Source organism: Neoarius graeffei, chromosome 2 (assembly GCF_027579695.1).
Source record: "Neoarius graeffei isolate fNeoGra1 chromosome 2, fNeoGra1.pri, whole genome shotgun sequence".
NCBI classification, from domain to species: domain Eukaryota; kingdom Metazoa; phylum Chordata; class Actinopteri; order Siluriformes; family Ariidae; genus Neoarius; species Neoarius graeffei.
The window spans coordinates 37,705,359-37,725,165 of record NC_083570.1 but is presented as its reverse complement, the minus strand read 5'-3'; the positions used below and the strand labels follow the sequence as shown (position 1 = coordinate 37,725,165).

The 19,807-nt window shown below is 42.9% G+C and overlaps 1 protein-coding gene across 2 annotated transcripts in view; it reads left to right on the top strand.

Moving 5' to 3' along the window:
- snx3 (sorting nexin 3) overlaps nucleotides 1-19,807 on the top strand; it is a 52,366-nt gene that overhangs the window by 14,384 nt on the left and 18,175 nt on the right. Inside the window, exon 2 of one of the 2 annotated variants that reach the window (XM_060914133.1) lies at nucleotides 19,642-19,737. The exons of the other annotated variant lie outside the window; for it this stretch is intronic. Coding sequence (XP_060770116.1) covers nucleotides 19,642-19,737 — 96 coding nt within the window. The remainder of the gene's footprint in view (nucleotides 1-19,641; nucleotides 19,738-19,807) is intronic. 2 annotated transcript variants of the gene reach the window in all.

Genomic DNA, 19,807 nt, shown 5'->3' with positions numbered 1-19,807 from the left:
CATGGTCTCCATAACTTTAAAAAAAATTCTACTTTTGATTTGACAGACCTCAGGACCATTTTCTGCTTCACCTCAGTCCATCATACAAGAGCTCAGGCCCAGAGAAGGTGGTGGTGTTTCTGGGTATTGTTTACATCTGGTTTTAACTTGCATTTCTGGATGCAGTAATGAACTGTTTTTTTCACAGACGATGGTTTTCTGAAGTGTTCCTGAGCCCATACAGTGACTTCTACTACAGACACGTGTCTGCTTTTAATGCAGTGTTGCCTGAAGATCACAGGCATCCAATGTCAGTTTTCAGCCTTGTCTCTTGCATACAGAGATTTTCTCCAGTTTTTTTTTATATATCTACCATAGATGACATGATCCCCAAATTCTTTGCAATTTTACGTTGAGGACTGTTATTCTTAAATTGTTGCACTGTTTGCCCACGCAGTCTTTCACAGAGCGGTGAACCCCTCCCCATCTTTACTCCTGAGAGACTCTGCCTCTCTGGGATGCTCTTTTTATACCCAATCATGTTACTGACCTGTTGCCAATTCACCAAATTAGATTTTTTTTTTTTTTTTTAGCATTACACAACTTTCAGTCTTTTGTTGCCTCTGTCCCAACTTTTTTGAAATGTGTTGCTGACATGAAGTTCAAAATGAGCATATTTAAAAAAAAAAAATTCAGTTTCAACATGTGCTACATTTTCTTTGTACTATTTTTCATAGGGCTTCTATATCTTCACATTCTATTTTTGTTTTACACAACGTCCCAACTTTTTTGGAATTGGGGTTGTAAACACAGATTGCGTCGGAGTCCTGAACACTACTTGGAAGGCTGTTCCTTAACTGTGGGACTTCATAAGAAAAGGCTCTGCTCTCTTGCTGTAGCCTCCACAATGAGGTACCAACAGATGGCCTGCACCTTTTGATCCGAGTAGGTGTAGCGGGTCATAAAAGACCAGACATTCACTCAGGTACTGTGGCACAAAACCATTCCGTGCTTTTATAATGTGAAATTTGATTGGAATGCAGTGTGGAAGATGGGGGGTGGTGATGTGGTCATGTCTTCTAGTTCTAGTAAGGACTCTTGCTGCTGTATTTTGAACAAACTGCTGCTTATTAATGCACTTATTGGAACATCCAGACAGTAAGGCCAAAAAAAAAAAAGTGTTTCAGGTAACATGAAATACTAAAATATGGTCGGTAGGTAGGATTTTTTTTTTTTTAATTAACAGTATTTTGACACAATCCTTTATACCACACATAATAAAATAAGTGTTTTAAATCTTTAAACAAATTTAAAAAAAAAACTTGAAAAATTGACTAGTCACTAATTAAAATATACTGAGACATTCAGCATTTTTAAATCGATGTATTTTTACTATAGTAAATATTAGTCTTTTAATTCAAAGTCTCTTTTTAACTATAAAAACATTAAATATCTTACAGAACATTTTGGCACAATTTCCGAGTGTAGAGTACCATTGGACAACCTATCAAAATGTGACTTTCTTAGTGTGTGTATAGCCTTGGTCACAACTGGCCGTACGTGCTCCTACGACCGGTCTACGTGCAAAAAATGCAAGAAACGCACGGAGGGCGCATGTGTGACGTGCTGATTTTTGAGCCGTAGACCGGCCGCAGAGGTTCTTTGTCATGTCAAACTCTACAGGCGCTTGCTTTTTTTTTTTCTCAGGTTGCAAGACAAACTTGCGGCCAACGCGCGTCTTTCTCCATGAACCAAAAAAACTCAGCGACTTGGGAAACGCCAAAAATCACATGGCCAAAAAAAATCGTACGTCTGGTTGTGACCTAGGCTTAAACTAGTGTGTGGGTCTACCTACCTTTGAAGCTCTTCCTGAAATTCTTTCGTTTTTCCCTTTTCTGAATGTGTTGCCTGCATCATGACATCGAATGTGTTTTCTTGTGTCTCTAAACACTCAGGGGTTGGCACAGATTCAAGTTCTACACACTGAAACTGTATCGATTGGATATCCAGAAAAACAATATATCAAATACTGTCCTATCGATCATCGATATTGTAAAAATCACGGTTGGGTGTGCTGGATTCACACTGACACTGTGCTGAAGCCTTCACTCGGACGTTAGGTGTAAGGTCAATTGGTCCATGGAAAGCATTAAATGATGCAATAAAAGTTTTTGATAAATCGATCCATGCTAGTTTTCTCAGACCTGATGATGGGTGTGAACATCTGGCAACGGTAATACAACGCGTTGACAAGTTTGTGAACTGCCACCATCAGTGGCCGCCATGATGGTTTATTAGACGACTCACGCGATCGACGTGAATATCGCGAGAGTTCGAGTTATGATGTTCTGTGTGAGATGGCTGCGCCCATGTTTATGCAGGGGGGCTGATAGAAGTGGCGAAAACATTTTACTTTTTTATCGTTTCTTTCACAACTTGAATGCGTTGAAACAAAGAATTGACAGACTAACACCGCTTGCACTAAAATATCAAGAGAAATTTGTAATAACTTTTTTACGGTTGGCAACTTCAATGTGGAAATTCTTGATCGGTCGGGTTACCGGAAACTTTTTTTTTTTAATTTGGCCTAAGGCATTGTAATCCAACTGTAGTTCCACTATAGTTCCCAATGAGCAGTGGTCACTTGGCTCACTGGTACGTCATCATTTTGATGAATTAATTTGTACTTTTGGCTAATATTGCAGTGGTCCACATGGTAGAACTTAAAGTATATGAAATGGATAATGTTATACTTGCTAATCTTTTCAGCTTAAATGTGGGCGGTACCTTGGAAAGTCTCCTTGAGTAGCAGACTGCATCCTAAAGCAGTGAACAGAAGCCTGGATGTGACCTTAAGATGTCTGAGAACAAATGGCAGGAACATTTTGAGGCCTTGATTTGCAGGGTTATTGTATGGGTTCGGTTTGTAGGTGAGACTCCAAATTCAGTGGGTGGGTTTTTTTTATTTATTTTTTTTAATCTAAATTATTTTTGGTTAAAGCTTGGTTTATAGTGGGGAAACTGGTTAACTGCTTCAGGCACCAGTATTCAAACAGCCTTTTTTTTTTTTTTTTTTTTTGGATTTGATACTCCTCAGTATTTGATGTGCTCTCTACAGGGAGTTGGTGAGAATGTGAAAAAGAAACCTGTATCTTTTGTGATCTAGAGCGCAGTAGGTGTTCATGGTTATGCAGGTGAGTGTGGTCAGATATGAAGTTTACAGGAAAGAAATGGATATGATGGTGGATACGAGTCATATGGTGAAGCATTAGTGTTTGAGAATTAGGCCTAGCACTCATTTTCTATAGCTTCTCTTAAACTTGGTCTCTCTTTAAGGGTGGGGGGTTTAAACACCTAGCAAGTACCTTACTCTTGGATGTAGAAGAATTCAGCGTCAAACTATCTCGTGATTTTTAGCCCCCCCCCCCCCCCCCAAAAAAAAAAAATTCTCCCAGATAGGTCTCCCCATCACATGGCATTCCACCATGGAGGGTAAAGGTCATCAGTTGCTTCTTCCGAGGCATGTGGCGCAAGCCAGATACATTTCGAACTTCTGGTTATGCAATGTTACGCATGGCAGAGGAAATTGCTGTCTGCTCACTTCCGTATGCATGAGCTTTGCTGTATGCCACCCCTCCCTCTCATGCCAATTTTGCTTTCTATAGCTCGAACCAGTGGTTTCTGATGGGGTGGGCACTTTGCCATTCGGGAGCTCAAGGTAAAATGATTTACAATTATGACCTTCTGTAATAACAGCTGATTTGGTACCGATCGTGTTACTGGCGAGTGGGTGAGTCAGGACAGGTTGGAGCATTAGCACTGTAGTTCCAGTTGGGGAGGAAGTTGGCATCGGTTCTCTCCCACATACTTCTGTATTGTAACACTCCCTTGCCCATGTGGTAGGAATTGGCACAAAGTCTGTTTCTTAAGTGGCGTGTTCTGCCACTTCAACAGTTGTGCTTGATATCCATGATCACGTTGCTACAATAGACTTTTTCACCCTTGTTTTCATATCGAACCTTTTTTTTTTTTCTTTTTCCATTTGGCCTTAATTCATACCTGATTCACCTTTTTCTGGAAGTCATAAATGCACTTTCCGGTGATCATGTGCATGAGTATGACGGAAAATCAGTGTTGCCAAACTTCTATTTAAAAAAAAAACAAAGTGACTGTTCATAACTTGAGATTCCTGTTCTTGCAGTTGTAGCCGGTTTTCTGCATGCTGAGATGCTTTTCTGCTCACCAGTTGGAAAGAGTGGTTGAGTTGCTATATCGTTCTTGGCAGCTGCATTTCCACCCACAACTGTTTCTAGCTTAAAAAAAAAGTGTTGAGAATATGCAAGCTTTCGTCTAAACGGGGGAACAGGGGCGCTGTGCCCTCTTACTCTCGGTGTGCGCCCCCTTACCGACTCCATGAAAACATCCCAGCAACACCACGTGACAATGTGTCTGATCATCAAATACGTTATAATTGCTCCAAAAATATTCCAATCATAGTAGATACTAGGGCTGGGTATCACCAGATACCTCACGATACGATACTATGGCGATATTTTGCCCACGATAACGATATTATCACGGTACAGCGATTCTGCGATAATCTATATATTGCAAGAAATTTCAACCACATCACAATATCTGTGTCACTGAAGAAAATCAGAATTTATTGACCACTGTAAAATTACATTTCACATACATAACTACACACTCTTGCCAGACATATATTTGTCTCTATTCTACTGCTGGCAAAACCAAGAGTTGCTTCACTACAACATACAGAAAATTCCCATTTCTGTGCTAGGATTCTCAACTTTTCTGTAAGCATGGACACATCAGTGCTGCTTAACAAGCAGAATCAAATTGTTTTATGAAAACTTGCACTGCAGACTGCACATTTCAGTGCTAACACTATCAATTTGTTCTTTGTAAACTTGAGAACATATACCTGAGAACATTTAACTTGTGCTTATTTTGCAGGAACAACACACTGTCTGAAACACATTGAAAAGTGCAGTGGGCATCTTAATTGGAGCATCTTAATCAGGGATGCAAACAGCGCGCCTTTTGGCGGATGGCGCCTTTTTCACGGCTGAATCGCGCAGATCTGAATTTTTTTTTTAGGGGGGGCGTTGGAGTGTCTGATTATAATTTCAAAGTAAATTCTGTATTAAAATTACTAAATAAGCAAATCCGTTACAGTCCATGAAACAGGAAGTGTAAGGATGAGGAAAAAACAGTTTAAATCGGGAAGCTGTGCACATTTGTGCAGCCTGAGCGGCAGGACTGCGCAAATGTGCGCAACTTCCCGATTTAAACTGTTTTTCCCTCATCCTTACACTTCCTGTTTCATGGACTGTAACGGATTTGCTTATTTAGTAATTTTAATACAGAATTTACTTTGAAATTATAATCAGACACTCCAACGCCCCCCCCCCCCAAAAAAAAAATTCAGATCTGCGCGATTCAGCCGTGAAAAAGGCGCCATCCGCCAAAAGGCGCGCTGTTTGCATCACTGCTTAATTTAATTGGAGCGAAACAGGTTTTGCAAAGTGCATTCTCTTTGTCCGGCTCACTGTGTGTGGGTTTTTTTTTTTTTTTTTTTTTCCTCCTTTCCTTTGGAATCCAAAGTGCCTCCAAACATCTGCCTTAAAGTTCGGTGGCGTCTCTAGGTTTATGTTAACAGCCATGCTTGCCTGTGTTTTTTTTTTTTTTTTTTTTTTTTTCCCCCCTCACTGCAACCGCCGGGGAAAAAAGAGAAGACGAAGAGTGCCTTGCAGTGAGGTAGCGACACCTCGCGGAGCGGAGGTGCGGAAGTCGTACTGGATTTACAACCCGTCTGAAACATGATTTTATTTGAAAAAATATCGATATTCAAATTTTGAGTATCGATATTGAATCGGAAGACAAAGTATCGCGATATATCGCCGTATCGATATTTTTGCACACCCCTAGTAGATACGCCGCCAGACAGTGCAAAAACAATCCGAATTGGCGTTTTCCAGACTGAGGCGCCATGTTTAGTTGTTTACTTGTCGCGGCTGCTCGCGCAAGATTTGACATGGGTTACATACAAGGTCAGCTGACTTGTCGAGCGAGATTTCTCGAGACTGAATGACCTTTCACCCAGCAGCGCGGGAGCTTTTGACAAGTTGTTAGAGTTGTTGTTGTTGACACTTGGGCATTTAAAGATGTCATCCCGCGGCACGAAGCGGAAGAAAGCCAAAGACTGTCCAGGGCAGAGGAAGATTACTTCTTTCTTTTTCAATGTTGACAGACAACTTGTTACAATTTCCCTCTCAGACAGCCTCGGAGTGTCCCATTGGAGCATTTTTCAAAGGCTTTGCACAGCGGGGGGGGGGGGGGGGGGGGGGGACAACGGCACCATTCCCCCCCCCCGGCTCCGCTCCCTCGCCATGGTGAGCGCCCTCATACTAAATTTTTCTAGAAAAAACCCTGATATATATTGTGTGTGGGGTTCCCCCCCCCTTATTAAAAAAAGGACTCTTCTTACGAGGATCAGCTGATTGCTTGATGTGAATCCTGGCAAGCAACATGTCAGATTTGAGTAACCTGCTCTTGTGAACTTGTTTCACACTTTCATAAAAATGCTGAATTGTCCCCAAGAGCAGCATAAACAGTATCTAATTGTGTGACTTCTCATTTTGTGTGCGTCTGTGTGAAGACATTTAACCTTGGTTAGAACATCTATGTCTTGCAAAACTGGGAGAGGAGAGGGGAACTTTTTTTTTTTAAACGACTTGATTAGGAAACAGGTAGCTTTTGATTAAGTATTGTCAGCTGTTGCCAGCTCGTCCCTATGAAGCTGCGAAAGAACAAGTAATTTTGTTTCTAAAGTACATCCCACATCAGGATGTAAAGCTCTTGCACAAAGGACGCGCTCTCTCTAAGACGGCGCTCATTTGAAGACGTGCTCGCCGGCCCCTCTCGATTTGAGCAGTCGTTCAGCATAGCTGATGAGTTTTGACAGACGCTCTTGTGTGGCGATGGACGAAGGGCTGGCTGGCTTTCCGATAGTATTTATAGCTTTCCTCTACCTACAGTGCGACACGTTGGCAGCCATTAGCCTGAATCTAAAGCTACTGTACTTGATTAGCGTGTAATAATTAGCATATGCGTGTAATCAGCATTATTGTGTGCCAGGGAGCCCGTACTGACCCTGCTTTGCATGAGGGAGTGCCCTGCTCTCCCATCCATCGCTCACTCAGCACTGCCATTTCAGAGCTGTCGGTTTTTTTCTTTTTAATTTACTTCAAAAGTACATGAAGAGGCAAGCGTGATCAGTGAAATTAACAGCAGCTCATGCATCAGTTGGTGTTTTTTGCTGTTTTCATGTCTCATCTCAGATGGTGAGTGGGTGCACAAACGCCTGCCTTCTTAATCCGCTCATTGAGCGAGGCAGAGTGAATGAGCGGTGCTGGTGAAGCAGATTTGAACCCCCTTCGCCAAACTTGCCCCCTACTGGATTACACCGAAGCCCCCCTTCTCTTCAGTCACTGTCTCCAAGATAAATATGAAAATGGGGGGGGGGAGTTCTGACAGTCAGACCTTCCCAAAGTTCTGTATGAGGGCCTTTTACAGGCAGGGTTAACAGTTTTGTTTTTGCGTCTTTCTGCAAGCTGAACTTGCACACTACTGTAGATCTGGCATGCTGGATGCAGTTGTCACTTGTAGTTCATGCTGGACCTGCTCACCAGTGGTTACTTTTTTTTTTTTTTTGTATCAACACTGTACACTGAAATCACTTGCTGTAAAGGTTAAAAGGCTGTCCACACGGCAACGGATTCCTGTGAACCTGATAAAATTGTTTATCGTTTCGGCCTGGCATCCACACGGCGCTGGCGTTTTGGGTGCCCCAAAACGATGGGTTTTTTTTGAGAACAGGTTCCAGAGTGGAAAAATCTGGCAACGGTGCCGTTGCGAAGTCGTCTGGATGAGTAGAACGGATTTGTTTACGATGGCGTCACAACCACACGACTAGAACAAACAGCACTCTCTCACTGTTTTTTGTGTGAACCACTGCATTGCATTCACTTTTGTATACAGCTTTTCTTTTAAATAAACAAGTAACTGAACAATTTCTCTTTTTATTGGATAAGACTGCTTTTCAAAATGTTAACACAATAAGAAAATGAAGTTATATAAAACTAATTTGTACACAGAAGGCACAATTTCCTCGCGTAGTCACAGCCATCTTGTTGTTGTGTGTTTGTTCCTGACAGTGCTTCACGCCGGGTAGAAGAAGGGGTTTATGCGCATGCGTCCTACTTCTATTGTTCTGGTGTCTCTGATGGGACCGTCTTACAGCGCACGTAGAGGTGTGGCATGTGTATTGCATCGTTTTCAGCGAGTGTTGTGTTGCCATATGGACCTGATATTTTACTGATCCGTTGCCCATGTGGACGCTCTTTTAAATCTCGTTGTCGTGTGGATGTAGCCTAAATCTGAACTTAAGTATGCCAATGGACTGCTCATGATGTAAAAATGACTTCCAGATTGCAACGTCAGCCATTTTCCTAGCTGATTATGCTTGGTTAATAATTATGCAGCCACGTTAAAGACTGCGCTAACAATTTTAATATCTGCGTATACTTCCTTGACCCAGGAGTCAAAAAAATGTAAGCACATGGGTTGTGGGGGTTTTTTTTGGTTTTTTTTAATTAAATGATGTCCACGGTATTTTTAAAGTTAGTTTGAAGCGTTACTCTGTGTGACCTGGACGGTCTGTTTTTGCTTCTCCCCCCTCACATGTTTACAGAGTGAGAACAGCACAGCGTTCGACCTGGCTCCACTCAAAAAAAAAAAAAAGCATGGGAGAGGACTTTGTTTACAGACAGAACACGCACCCCCACCGTCTGTCTTCCCCCCCCCCCCCATCCTCTTTTTCTTCTCACCCTTCCTTTCACCTCCACCTCTTCATCCCTCTTTCATTCTCTCCTCCATTTCCAAACCCCTTGCTCTTGGCCATTAATAAAAATGGCTTGCTCGCCTAGGCTGTCAGTCCCAGTCAAGTGTAATCCAAAGTCTACAGCATCCTCCCCGACAACTATTTTAATGGTAATGGGGGCCATATTGTATCAAGGCTACCATATCCTACTTGAGATGACAGTATCAAAAGTGGGAGTTGATGCAATGGGAACAAAGCGAGGGAGCAGCTTTTTGCCAGAGCCGGGGTGTGTGTTTGTGAGAGCGGGGTGTGAGAGGCTGTCTGTCTGTCTCTGGAGGTGGATTTTTGGGGGGGGGGGTGTTGTAAGCATCAAGTGTGAGTGCTCTTATTGTCCCTCTCCTCATCTCTTTGGAGATATGATGCGATGAGATTGCATTGTGCATCCATTTTTGTGCTACTTTTATTTTGAAAGGGAGACGGAGCTGAAATGTGCTCTCTCTCAAACTTGACTCGATGCAGCCCGCTAAAAGCTAATGCATAGCCAGCGCTGAACCCTTACAGTGAGTGTGGTGACCTTTCAGCATAGGTTTTTTTTTTTTTTTCCCCTACTCCCCTCTCTTCCCTTCCTAATGAGGACACGCCATTGTCCCACCCCCCCAGCACACATGCATCTCATGGGGGGGGGGGAGGAGGGAGACCCCTCTCTCCTCAGCTCGGCATAAGCCATGTGGAGGCTTTTAACAGTGCTGAGGGTTGACTGAAAGAAGAAGCGCTTTTAGTACATCTATCACACAATTGCCTATTTTGGGTTGATCAAATGGGTGATCTCTTGCTTCCCATTAGTGTCGCGCTCTCTTTCTCTAAATTATAAAGTTTCATTTTGTACACTTCACTGACTTTATTCGGTGTCCTCTATTCTATTAGGCTATACAGTAATGTAATTATTTTTTTAATCTAATAGCACTGAGAACATTTGTCCTCTTAACAAACTGAGCTGCTGCTCAACCGTTTAACTCGTGTTGCTATATTTAAAGTGTTCTACTAAATGCATGTAAACGCTCACTATAACTTCTGTTCCAAAAACATCAGCTCATCTTCTAGATTCATTCAACTAGGAGCCTGTGTTGTACCGAAGTCAAGGGTGCTTCCTGGCATGCTGCAGGGGTGTGGGGTTTTTATCCCCCGCTGGCCAAAAGGCCCGGAGGGGGATTGTCGTGGCGATATCTGTCCCGGGAAGGGTGCTCACTTTCTGAAATCAACTCCTCAATTTTTAGAGGAACTTCATAAAACTTGGTAGGGTTCTTTTATGCTGGTAATATCTCATTCTCATTATCTGTAGCCGCTTTATCCTGTTCTACAGGGTCGCAGGCAAGCTGGAGCCTATCCCAGCTGACTACGGGCGAAAGGCGGGGTACACCCTGGACAAGTCGCCAGGTCATCACAGGGCTAACACATAGACACAGACAACCATTCACACTCTCATTCACACCTACAGTCAATTTAGAGTCACCAGTTAGCCTAACCTGCATGTCTTTGGACTGTGGGGGAAACCGGAGCACCCGGAGGAAACCCACGGGGAGAACATGCAAACTCCGCACAGAAAGGCCCTCGCCAGGCTCAAACCCAGACCACCTTGCTTTGAGGCAGCAGCGCTAACCACTACACCACCGTGCCGCCTGCTGGTAATATACATATTGTAATTTTGTTAAATTTTGGTCACATTTTACCAGAGTTACAGCTCTTGATTAACAAAATTATACTTTGACAACTTGGCGTGTGTCAGTGTTCCCAAAAAACTTTCCTTAACATCAGTCATATTGTCTGACGTTGGGCAGATCTACAGTATGTCAGACATTTTCAGATCTTGTCAGACAAATTTTAGCTTTGTGTAAAATGAGAAACAAGCAAGAAAATCAAGGACTATTTATTCCAGTGTCCTTTCCAGCACATTGAAACGGCCAGTTATTGTGGGGTGGGTTTTTTTTTTTTTTTTTTTTAAATCAGTTTATCATTGAACCCATCAAAGCTCATTTCTGAATTTCTCAAGCAGACGGTTGTTAGTTTCCTCATCCTGCTCATCAAAGCTCTCATGGCCTGCAGCAAGATCAGAATCCTGCTCATAACGCTCATCCAAAGTAAACAAATATGGCGCGAATGCATTCGGACAGCATATCGATCGATAACGTATCTTCTCAATGAACTAAGTAGGTCGCTGCGAGAACTCTGTGCACCATTGATGCGAAACCGCATAGAGACATCGATGCATGGAGTATTAGAACTTTAAGTTGCAATAAATACGATTTTTTTTTTTTCTCACGTTAAATTCAGGCATGTTTTGTATTAGTAATTACAATAGCCATCGGCCAGGTTGACTGACGTTTGTTAATTACGTAGGACAACTGAATTTTGCGTCTGTCATGACTGGTGTCCGTTATTTCGGGGTGTGTTCCTTCTGAAATCAACTTCTCTCAGTTTTTGGAGGAATTTCACCAAACTTGGCGAAAGGCTTTGACAGTTATACACTGGTAAAATTTGCTCAAATTAAACAGTTATTCCCTTGATTAACGAACTTTGACGATTTCAGAAAGCACAAACGCACCTTGATGAAGTCAACTTCGCTCAATTTTTATCCCCTGCTGGCTGGAAGGCCTGAAGGGGATTACGTCGTGGCGATGTCTGTCTGTCCCAGGAAGGGTACTCGCCTTCTGAAATCAGCTCCTCGGTTTTTGGAGGAATTTCACAAAACTTAACAAGATTCTTTGTTCTATGTCGGTAATACGCATATTGTAACTTTTTTTTTTTTTTTTTTTTTTTTTAAATTCAATTCAGTCACATTTTACCAGAGTTATGGGACAGTTGCCACCAGGGGATATTGTGCTCTCGGAGCTCTCGTCTGAAAATGTGCTGCTGCTTTCAATGCAGAGTTTGCTCTGAAGGCATAGAACTGGTCATGTCTTTGGAAACTTTCTTTTTAAAAAAAAAAAGTCAAGATATTTTAAAGTGAATTTTGTAGACTTTTTTTTTTTTTTTTTAAATATCTAAACACTGTGTATCCACTTGCCAACATCTCGCAGTCAACCGAATCTCAACCTGCTTTAAAATATAAACAAAGTTCACAGTGGATAGAAAGGACTGTATTGTGAAACAAATCTAGTTTTGCAGAGACGTTGCACGTATATATCGATGCAGGATTTTAAACAGGTCTGTCGTTGCATAAATGCTGCCACTGATTAAACAGCTCTGTTTTCACTTGACCAAGTGTTGAACGTGATAGGAAGTCTGCTTCTGTCGGTGTGGTTAACTGTTCGCTGCACTAATCAAGGCTTTTGTTGTGCTGTTTTGTTTGCTTCCTTCATTCACCGCCTCCTGGTTTGATTGAGATCATTAAGGCAGAGATGAGGCCAGGGAGACTTGAAAGATCCCAGAGATAGACAGCCGCCTGTGGATGTGACTGAATGAGTGCCTTATTCCGATTGAACAGGGAATGCATTGTAACTGAATGAGATGAGACGCACTATTCCTATTGGTGCTTAAACTTATGTGGTCAGGTTGCCAGGTTTCTACAAAGTTCCTAGCCTAACTTCAGCTCAAGCCATGAAGCTATGCCATGTTCAGGTGTAGGAAAAGAATTAACACTCCTCCCACCCCAGTCTTTGCGTGGAAACGTTAACGTGCATGCATTTCATTTTGCAGCATGTGCAATATGCAGAGTTTTTCACCCAGAGCTGGCAACCCAGCTATGAAGACAGTTCTAATGAGGGGTTAATGGAGGTGTAATTTTTCTTGGGTAACTTTTAATCACATTTACTTATCTTACTCATTATCTCTAGCCGCTTTATCCTGTTCTACAGGGTCGCAGTCAGCTGGGATAGGTTCCAGCTGACTATGGGTGAAAGGCGGGGTACACCCTGGACAAGTCGCCAGGTCATCACAGGGCTGACACATAGACACCAACCATTCACACCTACAGTCAATTTAGAGTCACCAGTTAACCTAACCTGCATGTCTTTGGACTGTGGGGGAAACCAGAGCACCTGGAGGAAACCCCCGCGGACACGGGGAGAACATGCAAACTCCACACAGAAAGGCCCTCGCCGGCCATGGGGCTCGAACCCGGACCTTCTTGCTGTGAGGCGACAGCGCTAACCACTACACCACTGTGCCACCCATGTGGGGGGAGATGCATTTGAATTTAATGACTTTTCTTTTCCCTGGTGGATCCATGCAGGGGGGGACTTCTGGTCTAGACCATGCCTACTTATGGTTTAAATCTGAATGTTTGAGTATTTTAAACACTGAACTGGGCATCATGTGTGAGAGATATTACCTGATGGGCTGACCTGCAGATTAACTACTTTGCTTTGAGGAAATCACAGCTCAAGAGAATTGTTGCCCTGTAAAAGCTTAACCCTACACTTGCAGTCCAGAAGTTTTCTTTTCCTCCGCTAGGATTTTTTTAGAGATTTTTTTCGGGCTTTTTTCACCTTTATTGGATAGGACAGTGTAGACAGGACAGGAAATGAGTGGGAGAGAGAAACTGGGAGGGATCGGGAAATGACCCCAGGTCCCCGGATTTATGGTATGGCGCCTTATCCACCTGAGCCACGACGCCCCCTGCTAGGATTCTTTAGACAGGGCTGAATGACTGTGCACATGCAAAGGCTGAATTTTCCAGTCAGTTGCTACTTTCTCTGTATTTAAGGAATTGCATTGTTTAACCCTTTGGTGACTGACCCCTTGAAAATGGTTCCTCCAGGAACGATGACGTTTCAGTTGTCAAGACAACGGAAAAACTAAAATACAAAAACAGAAAGGTACATCACAATGCTCTTTTGCACAAAACAAAATGCTCTTGTATTTGTATTTTAGTTTTTCCGTTGTCTTGACAACTGAAACGTCATGGTTCCTGGAGGAACCATTTTCAAGGGGTCAGTCACCAAAGGGTTAAGAGAAGCTCCTTATGCAGTCATTAAATTCTTAATAAACTTCAAATTTCTTTGAATATTTATACCCCTGCAAACAGTTTTGGGGGGGGGGGGGGAATATAGGCATCTCAGTCCTTGTAAGTGCAGCAACTCAAACAGTTCAATGGCTTTTGCTGCAACTTTGCAACTTTACGCAGTTGCAGGAGAAGAACAACTTCATTCATCCGCGCTTGTGGAATTCCTCTCTGCATTTAACCCATCTGAAGCTGTGAACGCACACGTACCCAGAGCAAGGAGTAGTTGCTTTGCTCAAGGGCACCTCAGCCCAAGGTTGTCCCATATTAACCTAACCACATGTCTTTGATCTGTGGGTGGGGGAATGGAGCACCCAGAGGAAACCCACGCAGACACGGGGGAGAACATGCAAACTCCATACAGAGAGGCCCTCGCTGGGCTCGAACCCAGAATCCTCCTTGCTGTGAGGCGACCACCGTGCTGCCCTGAATGTGCATGAAGGAAAATGATCCCAAACCAAGGTTTTAAAGATGCTTAAAAGGAAATCAAAAATCCCCGTCAGAAATGCAAAGCATGAAAGATGCTAAATTCTCACCATCTGTTCCACGGTCATTAGAGAAGTCAGCTACTAGATGTTTGAAAGTGAATTTCTTGAACATCAATTCACTCATTCCTCGTTTTTGTTCTCTGAAGAAAGATGAAATTGTCCAACAGGGCCATGTCACCACTTTAGCAGAGACCTGGCTAATTCCTTCTGACCTCCATCTGGAAATACAAAACTTTAACAGCTTGCGTCTTGATCGTATGGGTTGCCAAAGGAAATGAAGATGTTGGATTGCTTTATATATTCATCAGGACATGTATTTAGTGAAGCGAATGAATGTGAGATGCACTGATTATCAGATTGTCACCAGCTGAGGATGGAGCAGTGTGTTTTGTGGTTCAGACACTACAGTCATCCACAAACCAGTGTTCAGGATTTTCTTTTATCCCATATTCTAGATAGTGTTAAAGCTGTGGTTATGGGAGACTTCAACATGGGCATTTTCACTCAACAGTAATACAAAAACTCTTGGATCTGTGCAAATATTAGATTTTGCTAGTTGTGCAAGTTTCCCACATGGAAGAGGTGGTTTTATTGACCGCTTCTACACAAACATTCATTTAGATGTCGGTCAACAATACCCATGTACTAGTGATCCAACTTTTTGTCCATTCAAATTTTTGCAGGGGGCAGCACGGTGGTGTAGTGGCTAGCGCTGTCGCCTCACAGCAAGAAGGTCCGGGTTCGAGCCCCGTGGCTGGCGAGGGCCTTTCTGCGTGGAGTTTGCATGTTCTCCCCGTGTCCGCGTGGGTTTCCTCCGGGTGCTCCGGTTCCCCCCACAGTCCAAAGACATGCAGGTTAGGTTAACTGGTGAGACTAATGCCACTTTTCCACTACAAACGCAGCTGTGTTGGGCTGAGTCGAGCTGAGCGGGGCTGTTGGAGTTGCATTTTGACTACAACCGTGCTGGCTGGAAGTGGGTGGACACATTGGGTGGAGTTAGCGAAAGTGGGTGGACGTCACGTGATGTCGTTAAGCAGCGCAAACAGTGACATCAGTGACCTTTTAAGCGGTAGGCTCACAACCCGAATAGTAAACAATAAACATGGAGGACATGGAGTCGTTAGTGTTGCTGGTCTTGGTTCTGTGGCTTGTTGTCACCGACAACGCCAACAGATACTGGCAAGAGCGTATAGATGAGGCGAGGCGCATAAGGCTTCAGAAATTCTCGTAATTCTTCCAGGTTTACGGTGTTTAGATCCCAGCGTGCTCACGGGGCATGTGTGGGCATGTGAGGACACTCCTCCTCACCAATCAGTGCACAGGGGAGTGTCTGCTCACGCCCCCAGCCTCACTCGGCTTGCTTTGGCTCGCTTCAGCCCTACTCCAAAACCGTGCGAGTTTTAGGGGCTAAGCGGGGCTGAAGCGAGCTGAGTCGTGCTGTTCTTTGGTAGTCGAAACGTGAGCCGTGTCGGGTTGAAGCGAGCTGAAGTGAGCTGAAAAAGGGTAGTGGAAAAGGGCCATAAATTGACCGTAGGTGTGAATGGTTGTCTGTGTCAGCCCTGTGATGACCTGGCGACTTGTCCAGGGTGTACCCCGCCTTTCACCCGTAGTCAGCTGGGATAGGCTCCAGCTTGCCTGCGACCCTGTAGAACAGGATAAAGTGGCTAGAGGTAATGAGATGAGATTTTTGCAGGAAATTGAGGGTTTTATCCCCCACTGGCCAAATGGCCCAAAGGGGGATTGTCTTAATGTCCATCTATCCTGGGAAGGGTACTTGCCTTCTGAAATCATCTCTCAACTTTTGGAGGAATTTCATCAAACTTGGCAAAAGGCATTGTTGTATGACAGTAATACGCATATTTTGTTCATTGTGGCCCTTAATTAACAAGCTTGTTCTTTGACAATGTCATGAAGGTGTGCTTGCCTTCTGAAATAATCAACTGTCAATTTTTGGATGAATTTCTCGAAGCTTGGCAAAAGGCCTTATGACTGTAATGAGCATATTGTGACTTAATTTAATTTGTCAAGATTTTACCAAAGTTTTGCCCCTTGATTTAAATAACTTGGACAATTTCATGAAGGTGTACATTCTTCTGAAATGAGCGCCTCACAACTTGTGGAGGAATTTTGCCAAACTTGGCAAGAGGTTTTATGACGTTCTATGCATATTGAAGTTGTTTAATTTGGGCAAACTTTACCAGTGTTATGCCCTTGATAAACACCTTTTGGCAATTTCATCAAGGTGCACTTGCTTTCTGAAATCAACTTCCTTCAGTTTTTATCCCCCTGCTGGCTGAAAGGGGTTTGTCATGGCGATATCTGTCCCAGGAAGGGTGCTCACCTTCTGAAATCAACTCCTCAGTCTTTGGAGAAATTTCACAAAACTTGACTTTTTTTTTTTTCAGGGCCGATACCGATTTATTATGGAATTGGGATGCCAATAACCAATAAATGTAAACATTATAATTCACATGAAATTAAACATGGCACACACTGACACAGACCTTCATATCCATGAAATGTATGTTTAATTGTAAAATTGAACATGAAATTTTGTGCAGGGAGATGCCAGCAGCATTTGTACAATAAAGTCAAACAGTTAGAATAAAATATTCACCAATAAAAAAAAATAAATCACTCCCTACTATATTACAGCTCACCATTTTCAGTGGAAAATAAATGAAAATGCACTCTGGATTATTTTACACTAAGAACTAAGTAAGACTTACCAACTTCAAGTAGCTTTTAAATAACAAATCAAGTGTAGGGAGCTGCCTGCAGCATTTTTTAAAAAGTAAAATCAAACAAAGTAGGCGATCGCTCCCTATTATGTAACAACTTAACAAGTAACCATCTACATTCTAATGCTTTTAATGCCCAAGCCTAATATTCCCAATTTAGGAGGATTATATTGTAGTGAAGGAAGCATTACATGTAGTTTCAGCGAGACTAGTTGGTTGTAGGCTAATTCAAGTGCTTCCTTCCGTAAGCTAAGTTTGCCTGGCTACACAGATGCAAATGGACAATTTTAACGAGTAGTAGATGAAGAATGTAAACATATGATGTTGCGCTTTTGCAACTTGTGTGTTTGTGACTTATTGCGGCAAAAGCAGTGTGTCCTTACCTTGAAGTGGGATCTGCTTCTGCCAGAGTGCCCGTACGGCCGCCTTGAAACAGTTCACAGCATTTAGCTACACGTGTTGATTGGCTGTATCCCTTGTGCCGCTTCTGCCCGAGTGCCCGTACGGCCACCTTGAAACAGTTCACAGCGTTTAGCTATACGTGTTGATTGGCTGTATCTCTTGTGCCAAACAAATCAATGTTGTGGTGGGCGGGACCGTGTTCTTGAACTCGGAGGCGAGTGCAGGAAAGGATGTGCAGTAACAGTCGCGTTAGGAACGAAATGGCTGCAAAAAGGCATGTTATCGGCATATCTGTGGAAATTATGGCCGATAACGATAACCCTAAAAATGCAGAATATCGGCCCGATATATCGGCCAGGCTAATTATCGGTCGACCCCTAGTGAGGGGTATCCTGCTCTCGGAGCACTCTTGTTTAAAATACTGAGTGCGTACAAGTAATATTCTTGGCCATATCAGTTGGCTTTTTTTTTTTTTTTTTTTTTTTAAAATGGATAATCTAGACACAACAGATGTGAACATTTCTTTATGGAATGGGTTTTCAAAAAATTAAGTGATGTTTTTCCAAAAATCTTTAATTGACCAATTTTGGTTTCAAAAAGGGAGATCAAGCACAGGATATTTTTATAAATGAATTTGAAGTGGCCACTTACGGTCTTCAAGAAGACGCGCTGTTTGCTCGGTTTCTTGATGTGTCCTTTCTGGACTTTGCTCTTCCACTCCATGAAATTGTACCAAATGGATTTAAACTAGTGCTGTCAAATGTCGCGTTAACAACGCGTTAACTTGACTCAATTTTAACGGCGCTTTTTTTTTTTTTTTTTAAATATATCGCGAGATTAACGCTCTGACATGTAGGTTTTTCATAAGCTTTTGAAACTGCCAGGAACTTGGAACAGAGACTTTGCTTAGAAAAACGATAGCAGCTAGACTGTAATGCCACGCCCCGCACAGCCAGAGTCCTCTGCCCTCCCCCGAAGAGCCATGGTGCTCGGCTTAGGTTTCGTTTTCCCATCGGCGGCTGTGACAAGACATGTTATGCTCTGCAATAAAAAAAACATTGGTACAACCAGTGTTCGAACTATGCCGATATTTTCGGGGGGGGGTGCTTGCACTTGTCTCAGAGCACGGATCTCCATCACGTGCTCACTTTGGATATGCAAATGCTTCCCGTTACACACAATTGCTATGTCAATAAACATCATTTTGCCAATATTTTAGAGACCCCCCAACATTTCCCAAATCATGTTTTCAAGGGATCTCATGTCTGTTTCAGGGGATCTCGGATCCCCCGAGTACCCCTGTAGTTCGAACGGTGAGCAAGCCCATTCACTTTTTTATGCTGATAAGAGAATTACAATGGTTTTTCATGTGACAATGTGCGATTAATCGCGAGTTAACTATGACAGTCGCGACATTAATCTCTTGACAGCACTAATTTAAACCCCATAAATTGAGATGAATAGGAATTTGAATCATGGTGTTGTCATTTAAGTTCACACAGTTCGTTACCAAATTGTGTGTTTGGGGGGGGTTATTCTATAGTGAGTTTACACACAGTTCTGGTTTATTCCTGTTTATGGAAGGGAAGGCATGAGCTACTCACCGGAGGGGGGGAGGAATGTGCAGTGAGGGCAAAAAGGAAAAAATAGGGTGGGATAAGGCTGGTAAAAGCTAGAGTGGTTTGAGGGAAAACAGGATGGCAGTGTTTCATCGGTGCTCATTGTGAACAAGGCTGAAGAGGCGCACTCGAGAGTGATGACTGATTTTTATTATATCATTCAGAAAGCCGTGGCTGGATGAAGATGGAATTATGAAGGACCAGGGCGTAATGATAGAAACTATTCAGCTTCCTATTCTCAATTAGCGCCTCAAGACTTTTTTTTTAAAATTCTCTTCTCACCAGAAAGCAGCCAGTTAAGACATTTGGCGATTGAGACCTTCATCCATTCTTTGATGCACATGCAGGAAATGAGTAATGTCTCTTTCCTGCTCTGATTGAAATTCAGGGCACAAGTTCTCGTCTCGGCCATGCGTTTTCTTCTACACATCACAAATGTACACTTTTTTTTTTTTTTTTTGTATTCCATTTTTCACTGCCTCTTTTCCTTCCCCTTTCTTGTCCTCAGACAAACCTTCCCATTTTCAAGCTGAAGGAGTCATGTGTCAGGAGGAGATACAGTGACTTCGAGTGGCTCAGAGGAGAGCTGGAGAGGGAGAGCAAGGTGAGGGTTTGAAGGTTTTTGGATTTGTTTAACATGGAGTAGAAAAGGAGCAGAATGCTCAAACGAAGGC